This window comes from Bombus bifarius, unplaced genomic scaffold, assembly GCF_011952205.1.
Source record: "Bombus bifarius isolate JDL3187 unplaced genomic scaffold, Bbif_JDL3187 scf7180000008297, whole genome shotgun sequence".
Taxonomy (NCBI): domain Eukaryota; kingdom Metazoa; phylum Arthropoda; class Insecta; order Hymenoptera; family Apidae; genus Bombus; species Bombus bifarius.
The window spans coordinates 483,023-499,008 of NW_022884576.1; the positions used below are offsets into that span (position 1 = coordinate 483,023).

Below are 15,986 nucleotides of genomic sequence, written 5' to 3' on the forward strand. Positions count from 1 at the left end.
TAAGCGAATCTTCTCGAAAATCGATCTCGTCCGCGCGTATCATCAAATTCCGATAGCACCCGAGGACGTCGAAAAATCTGCGGTCACGACCCTGTTTGGTTTGTTTCTCATAGCTTCGGAAGACGAAGAACAACATCGCGAACACTTGCGAATCTTATTTAAACGCTTAGACGAGTACGGCGTAGTAATAAACCCCGCGAAATGTGAATTCGGCGCGAGCGAAATCACATTTTTAGGATACACCGTTACCGCCGACTGGATAAAACCGCTAGCCGAACGCGTAGACGCCATTGTCACGTAATTTTTGGGTTGGTTGGTGAAAATAAAATATAGTTGAGTCGTAACACAACTATTAACTTGGTTTTAATCAACCTTTATTATGAATTCAGCAATCACAATGTAACACGCACTGAATTAACATAAATCACAATTCACTCCAACCACGTTATGTCAGACTTAGTTACAACGATACATTAAGTACGCGACTTATAAGAGTAGAGAACGACATAGATATGTTGACTATTCTAAGGATACAGAATAAGTGAAGTCTTACTGACGATACTGTGTCTGAGGAAAGCTAGGGGTGGGGGTATCTAAGGACAAGGGACGGAATTTACGACAGGAAATACTCGCTTGGTCCGAACGACCTTAACTATAAAAATGCCAAGGCCCCTGGTAGGCACTTAAGACTATTGAGGGTGCGCGCCAGGGATATGCAGGTATCTGGGTGCCATCCTGTCCGTGGTGTATGGCCTGGTCTCTGATATGAATTGACGTTACACCATCGTCGAAGTACCGCAATCCGCGACCGGAAAGCACCTGCGAAGGTACCTCGGTATGACTAACTTCTACCGACGTTTCATACCGGGGGCCACAAAAGTTTTTCAACCACTCAACTTGGTTAAAAGATGCAAAAAAGGGCAACGCGCCCATTAAGTGGTCGGAATAAACCGAAAATAGCTTCCGCGAGTCGAAACGCGCCCTCGCTGACGCCACGATGCTAGCGCATCCGACTCCCGGCGCACCCGTCAGCCTCGTGGTAGACGCATCCCATTACGCGATAGGAGCGGTCTTGCAACAACGCGTCAACGATACTTGGCAGCCGTTCCTTACGGAATCCTTGACCCCCGCGCAGCGAAAGTATAGCGCTTATGATCGCGAGCTACTCGCGATGTACACCGCGATTAAACGCTTTAGACACGCCGTGGAAGGGGGAGATTTTACGATTTATACGGATCATAGACCCCTTACATACGCGTTCGATCAAAATCTCGACAAGTGTTCACCGCGACAATTCCGACACCTAGACTATATTGGTCAATTTACGACCGATACCCGGTATATAAATTGGCTAAATGACAATGTAGCCGACACTTTATCCCGGATCGGAGCGATAGGGAAATCGATCGATCACTGAACTTCAGCAGCCGCGCAAGAGAACGATACGGAACGGAATTACGCGAAATCGTCAACTCCGGCACATACGCGTTACAGCTGAAAAAGATACGATTTCGCAACCAAGACATGGAGATATATTGCGATATATCCAGCGAAACCGTGCGACCGTATGTTCCGAAATCTTTGCGACGCAGCATATTTAATTCGCTACACGGACTTTCCCATCCAGGGATACGCGCTACGCAAAACCTGGTGATGACGCGTTTCATATGGCTGTCGATAAACAAGGATTGTCGAAACTGGACGCGGCAATGTATCCCGTGTCAGCGATGTAAGGTCACCAGGCACGTACCCACACCCGTCAGAACATTCGGAGCGTTAGCAGACCGGTTCGAACACAGACACATAGACATTATCGTGATGCAATATTCACAAGGCTACCGATATTGTTTAACGTGTATCGACCGTTTCTCGCGTTGGCCTCCTTTCTACATGGATATTTCGTTTCGGCATGCCATTTAAAATAACATCTGATCAAAGACATCAATTCTAATCAAAATTATTCGAGAAATTATGCCGGTTGCTCGGCATCAAGCATTTACGCACGACAGTCTATCACCTCGCGTCTAACGGGATGGTAGAGCGTTTGCATCGACAACTAAAAGCAGCAATCAAATGTCACTATATGAACAACTGGGTAGAAATTTTGCCAATTGTTTTTGTGGGCATACGAACCGCTATCAAGGAGGACCTGAACGCAATGGCAGCCGAAATGGCACCGGTCAATCATCATCCTAACTTGTATCGCGCACTCTGCTCAATCGCTATTGTCACGTAGGAGACACAAGAAATCACGAAAATGATAGATCACCGGTGATCTTGTAACGTCAATTCACATCAGAGACCAGGCCACACACCACGGACAGGATGGCACCCAGATGTCTGCATATCCTTGGTGCGCACCCTCAATAGTCTTAAGTACCCACCAGGGGTCTTGACATTTTCATAGTTCAAGTCCTTCGGACCAAGCGAGTATTTCCTGTCTTAGATTTCCCTTTACGTTTATTGTCTACCACGTGTTAGCTTAGAAAGTTGGTTTTCTCCACATCTGGTATGTTCCGTTAGCAAATTTCTCGCGAGGGCGGCTAAAACCGTTCCTGGTCCACCAACCGTCTTATTATCCAATCGAAGACGGTGTCTACTGCCCTCACTTCCTTAACCAAAATTGTCATCAACAAATCCGATAGTCCCGTGTCCTTAGACACACCCACCCCTAGCCTTCCTCAGACATAGTATCGCCAGAAAAACTCACTTATTCTGTATCCTTAGAATAGTCAACGTATCTATATCGGCCTCTACCCTTATAAATCGCGTACTTAATGTATTGTTGTAACTAAATCTTACATAACGTGGTTGGAGTGAATTGTGATTTATGTTAATTCAGTGCATGTTACATTGTGATTGCTGAATTCATAATAAAGTTTAATTAAAACAAAGTTAATAGTTGTGTTACGACTCAACCATATTTTATTTTCATCAACCAACCCTAAAAATTACGTGACAATCTCCTCGCGTCGCAGTTCGAACGTTTCACAAATAAGGTGAAGAAATTGAACTTTATAATAGAATTTATTATGCGAATGCAACAGAGTGACGGTTCAAAGTGTTACAACAAAAAGGCATCGAGCGCTAATTTGGGAGAGTTTTTATACTGAGGTTTTAGTCCCTCTGGAGGGATTATCGTAGTATATCGTGTATATCAGAGGCGGCTATTCCGTTACTATCTGGTTATTGTTTCGATAGCTGTAGCATGCAGGATATTTAGTTTATCCTATTACTGCTTCTGAGCGTGTGACCTTGAGCGTGACACTATCGTAACACATCGTCTAGAAGTCGAGTTATAACCCGAAGTGCGAATCGCTAAGTGTAATTGCGAGCTCTACGTAAAGTGTATATAGCGACTATTGTTAATAAAGATACTGTTAATTATACTCGAGTGTTTCTTCAACACCTATCACGACCTATCCACCTCATATGTACATATATATATGTCGGAGATGAAAGGAAAACCGGAGCCTTCCCTTTGCAATTTTGAGGAAGCCTTCTAATGCTTTAGCCTAGATTTTATCATAACTGTAATTAAGCAATTGTCATTTGTAATTGTTTGATATTTGTGAAAGCGAAAGTGGGTTCGAGGTGACAACTGCTCGCCGAACGTAGCCACGGTCACGGGATAAACGTTTTGCCTGACGAAGGTGTGGATCGGTTGTATTGTTCTCCTTAGAAATCACATAGAATTGCACTTTAGAGATGTCGATATAATGGGACACACGTTGTATTAGGAATCAATCTCCAGACAGAAACTGCCTAGCAACGGCGTTTGGATCTTTCTCGATGTTTCCAAAGAGTATACAACAAACTTTTGACAGAAATTGCCTAGCAACAACGATTGGAACCTTCTCGATGCCTCCAGCGAGCATATAACAAACAAATGCAGTTGTATAGCGAAAAAGATTTTCATCAGATATTCATTCGTGTGATCACCTTGGAAAGTGATACATCGAGCAATTTACCGAGTGTCTCAGCAATCGTATTTTTGTGTTTAAAATTATTCCACGCATAGTAAAGAGTTATCCCGTTGACCGTGGATTCGTTTGAACCCCGGAACATTGTTAATAGCGTTAATTAAATTCATTATTCGTAAAACCTATTAATCGTTAATCTCATTATTCGTTAAATTTATTATTCGTAAAACATATTATTCGTTACTCTTATTATTCGTTAAACTTATTATTCTTTAATCTAGTCATTAGTTAAACTTATCGTTTGTTAATCTTATCATTTATTAAACTCATTATTCATAATATTTTGTAAAATCTTGTTTATTCGCTTAAATATATTCTCTGTTTCGTAAAACAATGGCTAATTCAAACGAAGAATCATTACGCGCCTTAAATCCTAATGATAACCCGACATATAATATGAATAGTAATTCTTATAACAGTAATTCTGATACAGTCAACCTGACTGTGATCCAACTTTGTTAGAAATATAATATTGTCCCAATTCACTACCTCTATGTCAGACGATGTTCCAATTAAAGGAAATAAAAAGAAGAATATTAACGCCGAAAGTGAAAATATACAATTAGAAATTGACAATAAATTAGCAGCATTGTCAACATTAGTGCGCTTTTTAGTAATATGCGCTATAGAATATCTCGCCGGATACATCGGTAAAAAAAGCACAGAAAGATCTAAACGTGATGAGTGCTTTAATTATTTTGTTGATAAAAGTAAGGAATTTCAGCGTGATGAACAATTACTTATAGCACTTCTCGTATATATTGTTAGTGACGCGATTACTTTCGCTCGTTTATTCGGCATCCAATAATATTTCTTACATTTTCAAAATTATAAATGTCGTATTCGATTATTTTTATTCGACATTACACAGTCAGACATCTATTTTGGATAAACTATTTCGGATTATGTCTGAAGCTGTAAAAAAACATATCCAAATTGATTTATCAATGAATATGCTGTACATCGGAAAGATATGGTTTATTTAATTATGATAGTCAAAATTCGTAAGGACTTAAATAAAAAATAAGAACCACAGTGTGGTTAAGTCTCAACAGCTGAGATGATCTACTTATAGGCATTATAGCAGTTCTAGATTATAAAATTTACGAAATTTGTAATTATTTTTCTATCTATACATGTATGTGTTTCTTTTATGTATTATGACAAAATATAATAGAAGAAGGCGAAGAAGTAATGTGGTGTATTATATGAAGAATTTTAAATCAGTGATATTTTTACAAAATCATACTTTTATAAAATTCTTCGTTTCTATATTTGGTACATCTTTAAATATTTTGCATACTTTGTGTTTTGACAACTCGCGGAGAGACGCGATCGCGAGAAAGCACGTCAACGGGAGTCGTAAATTCCCGTTACGATTAGATGATCGACGCCACGAAATGATCGATCTCCTATTTCGGTTAGGATAATAGGGGTGGTTCAATTGAGGTTACACCGAGTTAACAGGTATAAATTAATGTTTATTCCAACAACTTCTGGACTGGAGAGATATACTTGTGTTTCGATTGATAGCCAAAGTTACAATGTGTAGTGTGCGACGTACGCTCAGACGATGATGGTTCAAAAACTGCGTGAAGAATAACTTTCTGTGAAGATGATGCTGCGGAGGAAGCTTGTTGTGGGTGGATCTAATCTACAAGAAAGAGCTGATTTGTCAAGGACAAGGTTTCATTGGGAGAGTGAGGGAAGGACTTCGCTGTCAATTGGTTATTTCTTTAGGTTGGTTGGCGAGGAAGGGTGCTAACCGCCCCCGAGAGAGAGTTGCTAGTGGGAAGCATCATATGTGAGAAAACTGACTTTCCTGTAGTAACAATAAACCTTTAGAAAGCGATTTAGTGAAGAAATGTTTGTTCGGTCTGAAGGACCTTAGCTAGGAAATTCCTGAGATTTATGGTAAGTGCTTAAAAATATTGAGGGACGCAGTAAGGACGTGCGGACATCTGGTTGCCATCCTGCCCGCGGTGTGTGGCCTGGTCAGGTAAGGTGTCGCCGGACGTAACACTTTGCACGTTTATGCATATGTCGGAGATGAAAGGACACTGGAGCCTTCCCTCTGGAACTTCGGGAAAATCCGTAAAATTGCAATTAAAGTTTACAGCTGTAATTAAACAATTTGCCGTCATTCTACCCAATCGTACTTGTTTGCGATTAATGATAATAAACTTGGGCTCAAGGCGACCATCAGTTACCGAACGTAGCCGCGGTCAACGGGACGGGCGCTTCGTCTAACAAAGGTGTGGAGTGATAGTATGACTCTCGTTAAAAGAAATACCCATAGAGGTATTTGACAGTAAAACATTCCAACGGTTCCTTCGGACACAATGAATACCAGATGTTGAGGCACTTACACAGCACAAGTTCAGTTAGCCCGAGGACCCGCTATAAAATCTGGGTTTTTTTGGTAATTAAGGTTCTTCAAACGGACAGGCAATCTCTTGCGATCTCATCGACGAAGAGAGTAGCGCCGTACGATCTGTGAGTATTACACGTTGGAGTTGGATTTTGTGAGCAAGGATATCTATCATGCCGTTGACCGGGGATTCGTTATCGAACCTAAGACCATTATCACTAGTGTCGCGAGTGCCTAATCGCCGCGATTGATTGTCAAGTCTGTAGTATCCATACTCGTGTTAATAACCCGTACCTTGGTTGTACCATGACGATGGCTAAGTCCAATGAAGATTTATCAAACGCCCATGTAGGAGGTGTAGTTGAAGCTAGGTGAAAAGGGAATGAGGAGCGTTTCGTCCCGGGACTACCGGTGGACTCATCAGTAAGGCTATGCCCGGTAGTCCCTGCCTTAGACGTAGAGGGAGTCTCGCTAGGTACGGTATTTGTATCGTGTGCCCGTATATTCGACCGCTAGCGAGATAGACAGACTCGTTGTCGTCGTAGTAACCCTCTGGTGTTGACGGTTGGTACCCGTGGATCGCCCGGCAGATGTTGCGTCCCGTTGATGCCTCGACCAGTCGGCGTCCTGTTGATACCGATCCGCCACACCCACAACCCTATTCCTGACGCTTCTCCAACATATATTTGTATTTATCATAACCACATAAAAATCCACAATCTATTTTTTATGCCTGCTACCAACCTAAACATAACTTCTAATAATGTGAGCTAGGCTATACATATTTATAATACATTTGTACTTACATATTTGAGTTTTTTTTTTTAATTTTTGATCTTTTCAGGGCTTACTACATTGAATTTTATTTTACCCTTTATTTTACTTTCAGCTTTTATATTTTGTCACATAGATCATAACAGCTGAATCTCATCGTTAATCGTACCTACCAAAGGTTAAAATTAACACATGCTATATACATTTATGTTTATGTACATATCTATATATTTATTTTAAATACATTAAAGGTTTGAATTTTCTCATGGAGTTTGTGGGATAATATGAGAATGCTGTTGATGTTTCATAAATCAAAGTTCTTATTCATACATTAACGCATGGATTATAATGATAGAAACATCGAATGTATTCCGGAATTGTTAAATCCTTTTTTCATAGCTTCTCAATCCTGTTAACATTACCAAATACATAAATACATATGTATATACCTACCCATGTAAGTACATATATGTCGAAAAAGCGTCAGGAATAAGGTTGTGGGCGTTTGATGAATCTTCATTGGAATCGGCCATCGTCGTGTTATAACGAAGGTACGGTCTGTTAATACGAGTATGGATGCTACCGACACGACAATCAACCGCGGCGGTTGGACACTCGCGATACTAGTGATGTTGGTCTTAGGTTCGATAACGAATCCGCGGTCAACGGGATGATAGATGTACGTGCTCACAAAAATCTAAGTCGGACTCTTTGCGAAAACGTGGAATATCCACCGAGCGTACAGACTCTAAGTAACTCGCTAATACGACCTCACGAGAGAATGACTCTTCGTCGCGATGATGCTGCAGAGGAAAGCTAGGATGGGGTGTGTCTGAGGACACGAGATCATCGGATTCGTCGAGGATAGCCTTCGTTCAGAAGGTGAGGGAATTTGACGTTGCTGCTAATTGGTCAATCTCCATATCGGTGGTTAGAAAAAGATGCTAGCCGCCCTCGAGGGAAAGTTGCTAGTGGGAGACGCCGTTCGTTGAAAAATAGGTCTCTCCTATCTTCCCGTAGCTGGGACAAAGACTGTTTGTTTGAAGGACTTTAGTCAACTAAATTCTGAGATTTATGACGGGCCCTCAGGCTAGCTGAACATGTACTCCGGAGACACATCGACATCTGGCAATCATCTTGCTCGAAGAATAGGGTCTGCGTGTGGCGAGCCACGGGACAGAAACTGTTGGAATGTTTACTGTCGCGTGCCGCCACAAATATTTCTTTTAAGAAGAGCTATAGAATTACTCCATACCTTTGTTAGACAAAGCGTTCATCCCGTGACCGCGGCTACGTTCGGCGACTGGCTGTCGCCTCGAGCCCAAGCTCATCATCACAACTCGCGAACAATTACAATCGGATTGAATAACTACAATTGTTTAATTACAGCTATAGTAGACTCTAGATTACAATGTTGCGGGATTATCCAAAATTCCAAAGACTCCGGTGTTCTTTCATGTCCGACATATATATGTCGGAGATGGAAGGACAGCGGGACTTTCCGTCTGGAATGTTAGGAAAACCCCCAATACCCTAGTCCAGGCTTTTACTATAGCTACATTTAAGCAATAAAAAATAAGAAATAGTTTTAATGTTCCAACCTGGCTTTATGACGATGGGTTCGGGTTCAAGGTGACATAGCGGGTCACTAGACGTAACCACGGTCACGGGAGGGACGTGTACCTGACAAAGGGATAGAATGATTATATGGCTCCCCTTAAAAACAAAGATGGACCCGAGAGGTGGGGAGAGGAATATATAAGGACAGTCCCACTTGGATTTTTTTCTTTCGCTCTTCTTCTTTCTTTGGCTTGGAGTTCTTGCAGATAAGTTACTTGTACGTGGAGTCATACGTGAATCAGATCGCATTCGTCATCCCGTTGACCGTGAATTCGTTGACGAACCTGAAGCCATTGTCACTAACGTCGCGAGTGCCTAATCGCCATGATTAATTGTCAAGACTGTAACAATCCCATTATTGTAATAAACTACACCTGTGTTGTACCGCATTAATGGCTAATTCCCGTGAAGATACATCTGACGCCCACAACCTTACTCCCAGTGTAACTCCGACATATATATGTCGGAGTCAGGTTGGCACTTTGGGGCGTTCTATGAACCTTTACTTACTTTACTACAAGAGGCTATGAGTAACGGCAATAGGATGTCCGAGATGATGGTGACAACGAATCCAGGTTCGATAACGAATCCACGGTCCACGAGATGACCAGTATCAGCGTGACTTACTCGGCAATTCGCTCAACGACTCACTAACTAAAAACTCTCTCAATCCAGATGAACCTACCCTTATATACTCCTGTCCCCGCTTCTCGGGTCAATCCTTGTTTTTAAGGAGACTCATAAAATCATTCCGTACCTCTGTCAGGTACGCGGCCCTCCCGTAACCGTGGCTATTCCCATTGTTTTCCTTATTTTTATTGCTTAAACATTAAAATCTTGACTATGGTGATGGGAGGTTTTACCCAACATTCCCGACGGAAAGTCCCGCTGTCCTTCCATCTCCGACATATATATGAAAAAAAGTTTTATAAATATATATGAAGAAAGTTTTAATGATGTTTTATCATTTTGAAAGTATTTAATTTAATAATATCATAAAAACCGCCGCAAAGCTGCGACGCGTTGTTTTGTTCGTTATCACTTCATACGTACATATAAATATGTGCGTATATACAGGGTGGTTGGTAACTGGCGGTACAAGCGGAAAGGGAGTGATTCTACCCGAAAAAAAGTCGAAAATATAGAATAAAAATTTTTCGTTTGAGGCTTTGTTTTTGAGAAAATCGACTTTGAATTTTCGCTCGGTACGCGTGCACTTTATCACATCTCGTTATAACGGATCTCACTATAGATCGTTGTCTCGATGGAAAAATTAAAAAAAAAAATTTTTTTAAAATTTTTATTCTATATTTTCGACTTCCTTTTTCGCGTAGAATAACCTAACCCCCTTCCCGCTTGTACCACCAGTTACCAACCACCCTGTATATTATAAATTCGCAGGATACAAACCATCGTTACATTGAGCCTGCAATTGCTTATCAAACGTCTCCAGTCGTGTGTTAGCTGTCACTAACACTTCTACAATAAATACTTTCTTAAGTGACCGTTGTTCATGAATAAAGGACGTTAAAATTAAAATCGAATGCCTAAGTCGGTACGGTAATCACACTGAGCTGCGAAATGTCCATAAGGTGATTTATCTATTTTTATATCTCCTCTGTGACTAAACTATGTACTTCCCATAACTTTTCTCCATTTATTCAAAATAAGTATTTCATTTAATAGAGAAAAACGTTGTTTAAATGAATATTAATTATGAATCATTATTAAAACTAGGTTTACGGGATCCGCCAATTTGAAGAATTTCAAACTTTTTTTTTTTTCATTTATTTGTTGAAATTACAATCAATTCTCGCGTTGAGAATTTTCAGTAATTTTTCTGGCGTGGCGCAGTGACATGGCTGTTTATTTACAATAAGTTAATACTTATTATAGATAGGTATAATTTATAAGTATTATAAGTAAGTGCATATGCTTAATTTGGATAACTAAATGAATCTAACGTTTAGGTCTAGCGGGTAGTGAATTTCAAACTTCGAAATGAAATACCTCAAAAACCATAGCATTAATTTTAATCATTTTGTATCGTATATTAATCATTTCATCCAAAGAATTTATAAACACAATTATTTTTTCCTAAACTTTTTAATTTTTGAAATTTGTATGTAGTATACCTATCTCTACAAAACCCGTTAAATTGACGGGCTAGCTGTTTTCATAAATAATCCTTATATGTTTGCTTCGTTCGTAAAACCATTCCTCCAATAATAAATATAAGAATGAAAGAAAAGTTTTTACTATAATAACGATCTTCAGTATGATTGCTGCAGTGACAGTGTAAGAACGTTTTTCAAAGACAGTATGCAAAAGTCTCAGTTATTGTAGACAATGCCCGCTTATTGTAAGTATTTACAATAAGGTAATTGAATTTGGGCACAGTATTTTTTTATTTTGACCAATCCCCCTTTTCTAGCAATCATAAGTAAATCCAGGAGATATAATAAGATATTGAACAAAATTGTTAACATCAGTGAAGATTGTTCTGAGGATACTTCCGAAGAAGATCGGAGTGAATTAGGCCAAAGCGAAGCTGACGTTTTTCTTTTTTGTTTTTATTATTATTTATTAAAATTACAAACAATTCTCGCGTTGAGAATTTTCAGTAATTTTTCTGGCGTGGCGCAGTGACATGGCTAATTATTTATAATAAGTTAATACTTATTATAGATAAGTATAATTTATAAGTAAGTATTATAAATAAGTAAATATTACTTAATTTAGATAACTAATTGAATCTAGCGTTTAGATCTAGCGGGTAGTGTCTCTTCAGCCTCTGGTCCGTCGTATCAAGTAGTCCAGTGATTAGGGGGTTTCGGTGTTTGTTGACTCTAAGCTGACAGTGAAAATTCTGAATACATTGAAAGTGGAGGGATAGAAGGATCTTCGGATAGTGAAAAGGAAAACTTCTTGAAAGTGTGTCGTAACAAGAAAAGGATGCGTATTTTTTCTAGTTCTGACTCCGAGAATGAGAGGACGAGCATTCCAAACACGTCCCAAAATGTAATGGGTGAAATTGAAATTGCAATTGACGGGATACAGTGGATAAAACTGAAAGCAGGCGGATCTAGGGGTGGGACGCCCGTTCCTATGATATTCAAGGATATCGCAGGACCTACTGGCTATGCTAAGAGAAATATTATCTAGGGTTGTGTAACTAGTGCTTTCGAATTGACAATTGACAGACACATAATGGGACACATAAAAGATTGCACTGAAACCGAGGCACATCGAGTTTTGAAGAAAGACTGATCAATCACAATTGCTGAGTTACGTAGTTTTCTAAGAATTCTATATGCCCTAGGCGCATATGAAGCAAGATCATTGAAAGCTTCCGAAAGATTACAAACAGATAAATTTGCGCTGATATCCGAAATATGGAACAGATTTATAAGTAATAGCCAGGCTTGTTATAAGGTGTACAAGTATAAGACAAATAAACGTGTTCCAGAAACCATTTTTTAAAAAGAGACTTTACTTATTAATAATTTATTTAAACGTGAAGCCTAATACTGTTTAATTCAGACTTAGTTTGAATAAACCGATTTTTTAAAGAAAAGGCGTGTTTTCGTTTACCCGTCAATTTGACGGGTGCTCTTAGAGATAGGTATATAAGAAACGCCCGTAAACCTAGTGTTAAATATGTATTATCTCCAATAAAAATGCTTGAAATTACAACTTCCAAATAAAATATGTACACACATATTTAAATATTTGACGCCAATATTGGAAAGTAAACATCTATTTAATTTTTTTTATTTCGTTAAAAAATTGTGTAAATATTGACATTATCTATAAATATCTATAAATAAACAATCATAATCCATAATTTTCTACTAAAAAAGCAAAATTATAGTATAATTTTAGTTTACAGAGGTTTCTAATAATGAAACATATATTTGTATTGTATAACATTTGTTAGACATTAGTTAGATACGAACTAATAATATTATAATCATAGTAATCGTATATGTCAGACAAAACTTGGTCTCTATTATCATTATTGTCATGCTATTTTTTTTTCTTACATCCCCCTGATATTCGGTCCACCAGGAGTCAAGTACGTGAATGCATTGGAGAGAGAAAAGGTGACGGAAATAACCGAGACCGCGCTATTCTTTTATTTGCGTTACACAGATTGCTTTACACAACGAATCCTAACTTCTCGATTGAAGCGTCCAACTATGGACGAGTTGACTAACATCGCCTAAACATCTAGAGCCTTACTCCTACAATGAGATTGTATTCCAAATCTGTATAGATCGTGGTACAACCTATTTGCGTCCGAGAATTAGGTATCTTGATTAATTTGATATAAGATTAAATTGTATTATTTTCTTTACATTTTTACAAATTTATTGCGTTTATTAATCAGAAAAAATATAGAAATTTTACATAGTAACTGTTACTAGACAATCCGTCCCACTAGATTTGACATATTTTTTCGTAAATGTAATGAAAGAGGATTCTTATTCATAAATTTATGTCCACTATCGAGTTCTCTGATAAAACTGAATATTCATTATGTATTTCGAAACTTGTTTTATATTGTGGGGGGTACAGCAAACATATCACTTCCTTCTTTCAAGGTTCATATTTTAGGTTATGTGGCATGATGTTACACTGTGTTCTACACATACTACAAAAAATGCATTTTCTCTAATGAAATCTTTCAACAATAGAGTAAGATACATATATTTGCACTTTCTGTTTATTCATTTTTATGGTTCACGACCGTGATTGAAGATAAAATGTGAAAAACATTTCAAGTTGATACTAGATTGAAAACAATACAGTTGGAACAATTTTACATGATATAGAATTATAATTTTAAATTATGCTTTGTTTTGTATAATTTAGCTTGTGTATAATATTCCCAAAAATTCTTCAAATTTGCATATATAACATATGTTTTTATTTTGTAGGAACGGATCATGGAGCTATGGAATAAATTGTCACATTTGAATGAATTTGGCTTACTCTACGATATTACAGACTGCAAATACTAAGATACCAGATAAGTTTGATAATATTAATCATGTTAGATGCAATGTATTAATACAATACAATTATCAAGTATTCGGCATCCAACGTATATCTTTTTTTATACTATAATTTTTTTCTTTGGTAAAAGTAATCACATATTATGTACATAAAAAAACAATCATAAACAGGAGTATACTCCACTATTATATTTATAAATTGTATGTTTTCAGGCCATCAAACTATAGAAAATTTACAATGAAAGAAGAATCTACGTACGTGTTAACAACAATCATTAAATAAAAGTATTAGAATTGAATGAAAACATTAAAATTGGAAATTCACAAAAATTTGAAAATCATTTAACAAAGAACAACCAGGTCATGCATTAATTGCATACATAATTCAGGGATGGAGTTGTACTTTATTTAAAAGAAAACATGTATCATAAGATGCAGAACGATAGAGAATAATTTCATCGAATAACAGAATTCCATGATTTGAATAGTTTAGAAACAAAGAAAAAGATAAGGCGTTTCTTGTTCCAAAACGAAATTAAGGTAGTATCGATAGCAGAATAACGATTGGTAAGAAAAATTGGAAAGTATATGCCAGAAACAGGCTTACTAACTGTGGACTCTGACCACTGCTTTTCGGACATTTGCAATTTCCAGCAATACACACTGTATTATTTCGACTGAAAAAATGCTCTGATTCGTTTTTATTCTTGGTATAAATGATTTCGGTAGGCAATCGATTGTTTACACTTTTAATATTATTCGATGAGAGTCTCATAGAGCTTTTCCCATCTGCGCAAGTATCATTTATCTTAATGCTTCCCGCCGCAACTATGTTTGCGCTCGAATTGGAAAAAACACAGTCCTCGATATAAACGATATTACCTTCGATCAATATATAACCCGGTTTATTCAATTGAAACTTGGAATGAAGAATCTCTACGGTTGAGAAGTAAGCGAAATTCAACGAACCTGTAACATTTTGAAATTCACTATTTTTAATGTGTAGAATTTCACCCTTTGCCGAGAAACCAAGCTGATCGATACGTTCGATCGTAACATTGATCATCGAAAAGTTGGTTATCGCTATGTCGGTGAATCGTTCCGCGAAATTATTAATCCGCGTATCTTCGATACGAAGTGTTTCAATACTTTTAAGCCTAACGAACGTGTCACGACTAATTAATGGTATTCGGCCAATTCTCGACAACTTGAGTCGTTTCAATCTTTTTGATGTTAAAAATAATTCAAAGATCAAACGTTCACTAATATTTTGCACGATAATTTCCGTAATTTGACTCGCTTCCGTTAAACTGGAAAAATGAAGATTCGCAATGTTGCAGGACGCGATTTGTATAGTCGTCACATTTTCATAGTTGTATCCTTCTGGCAGGAAAAATTCCTGTAAAGGAAAAGAAATTTTGCAACGAAATCCTTTTTGAATTACTCACATTACTCATACCTCATTTCCAATGCAGTGGCAATCAACTGTCGTCATTTCATGAATTTTGCATTGTTCGCTAATATTACTTGCAGCTGTTATCAGTAATAGCGCGCAACTACTCATCACTGTCGATATTGTCTTCATTTCCTACAATTTTCCAGAGATTTATCTCCGTAAATTTCGTTTGTAGGCTGAACTTTATCTCGTATTTCCGATCGACTCTATTCCGTTATATATGTACATGTATATGTATATTCTTCCTTCCTTCCTCTTTTCCTTCTTTATAAAACATTCACTGGGATTGAATTGCTTAAAATTCACGAGTTTAGCAGAAGAACGAAAATTATAATGCACTTAAAGCAAATTTACATGATAGAAACGTAGAAAAAAATAACACGGTATCGCTACAAAGGTCGAACATCGAATAAACTCTTGCGAGAGGCTGATCGTTAGGATTAAGATGGACACTTGTTTCATGCCGCTTTCATATTGAATGACATACGGGTAATTCGGTGGCAACACGTCCCATCCAATAAATTTGGGATAGGGTAATGTGCGTGAGTCAGTTCGCTCGAAACATATGGTACTCGACTATTCAATTTTGTACCGGAAAAGGATATAGTGTATACAAATCCGTCAAAAGTTCGATAAAGTTTCAACGTATTCGATAACTTTCGTTCTTTTTCTCATTTTTCTTTAGTTCTGCAATGCGGTTGTACAAAAAAATGTCGGTTGCGATATTTTCCATTATGCGACGTTATTTTTATGATAAACTT

General features: G+C 37.9%; 1 protein-coding gene and 1 long non-coding RNA gene across 2 annotated transcripts; one reads left to right on the forward strand and one right to left on the reverse strand.

The window, feature by feature from the left end:
* Window positions 1-12,621: 12,621 nt before the first annotated feature.
* Window positions 12,622-13,933, forward strand: LOC117212431. The gene is made up of 3 exons (XR_004488454.1): window positions 12,622-13,061; window positions 13,356-13,449; window positions 13,692-13,933. It is a non-coding gene; the product is annotated as an uncharacterized LOC117212431 (long non-coding RNA).
* A 48-nt stretch (window positions 13,934-13,981) lies between these two features.
* On the reverse strand, window positions 13,982-15,922 carry LOC117212430. The gene is made up of 2 exons (XM_033457269.1): window positions 15,229-15,922; window positions 13,982-15,168 (listed from the first exon to the last, which is right to left on the reverse strand). Exons 1-2 carry the CDS (start codon window positions 15,352-15,354, stop codon window positions 14,305-14,307), a joined length of 990 nt encoding a protein of 329 aa, XP_033313160.1. The 5' UTR covers window positions 15,355-15,922; the 3' UTR covers window positions 13,982-14,304.
* Between the last annotated feature and the right edge of the window lie 64 nt (window positions 15,923-15,986).

What these genes read in the sequence shown, in the direction of transcription:
- LOC117212430 (XM_033457269.1), bottom strand. Translation starts at nt 15,354, where the DNA reads ATGAAGACAATATCGACAGTGATGAGTAGTTGCGCGCTATTACTGATA. An exon ending in GCCACTGCATTGGAAATGAG is followed by an intron (nt 15,169 to 15,228) that starts GTATGAGTAATG and finishes TTTCCTTTACAG; the next exon opens with GAATTTTTCCTGCCAGAAGG.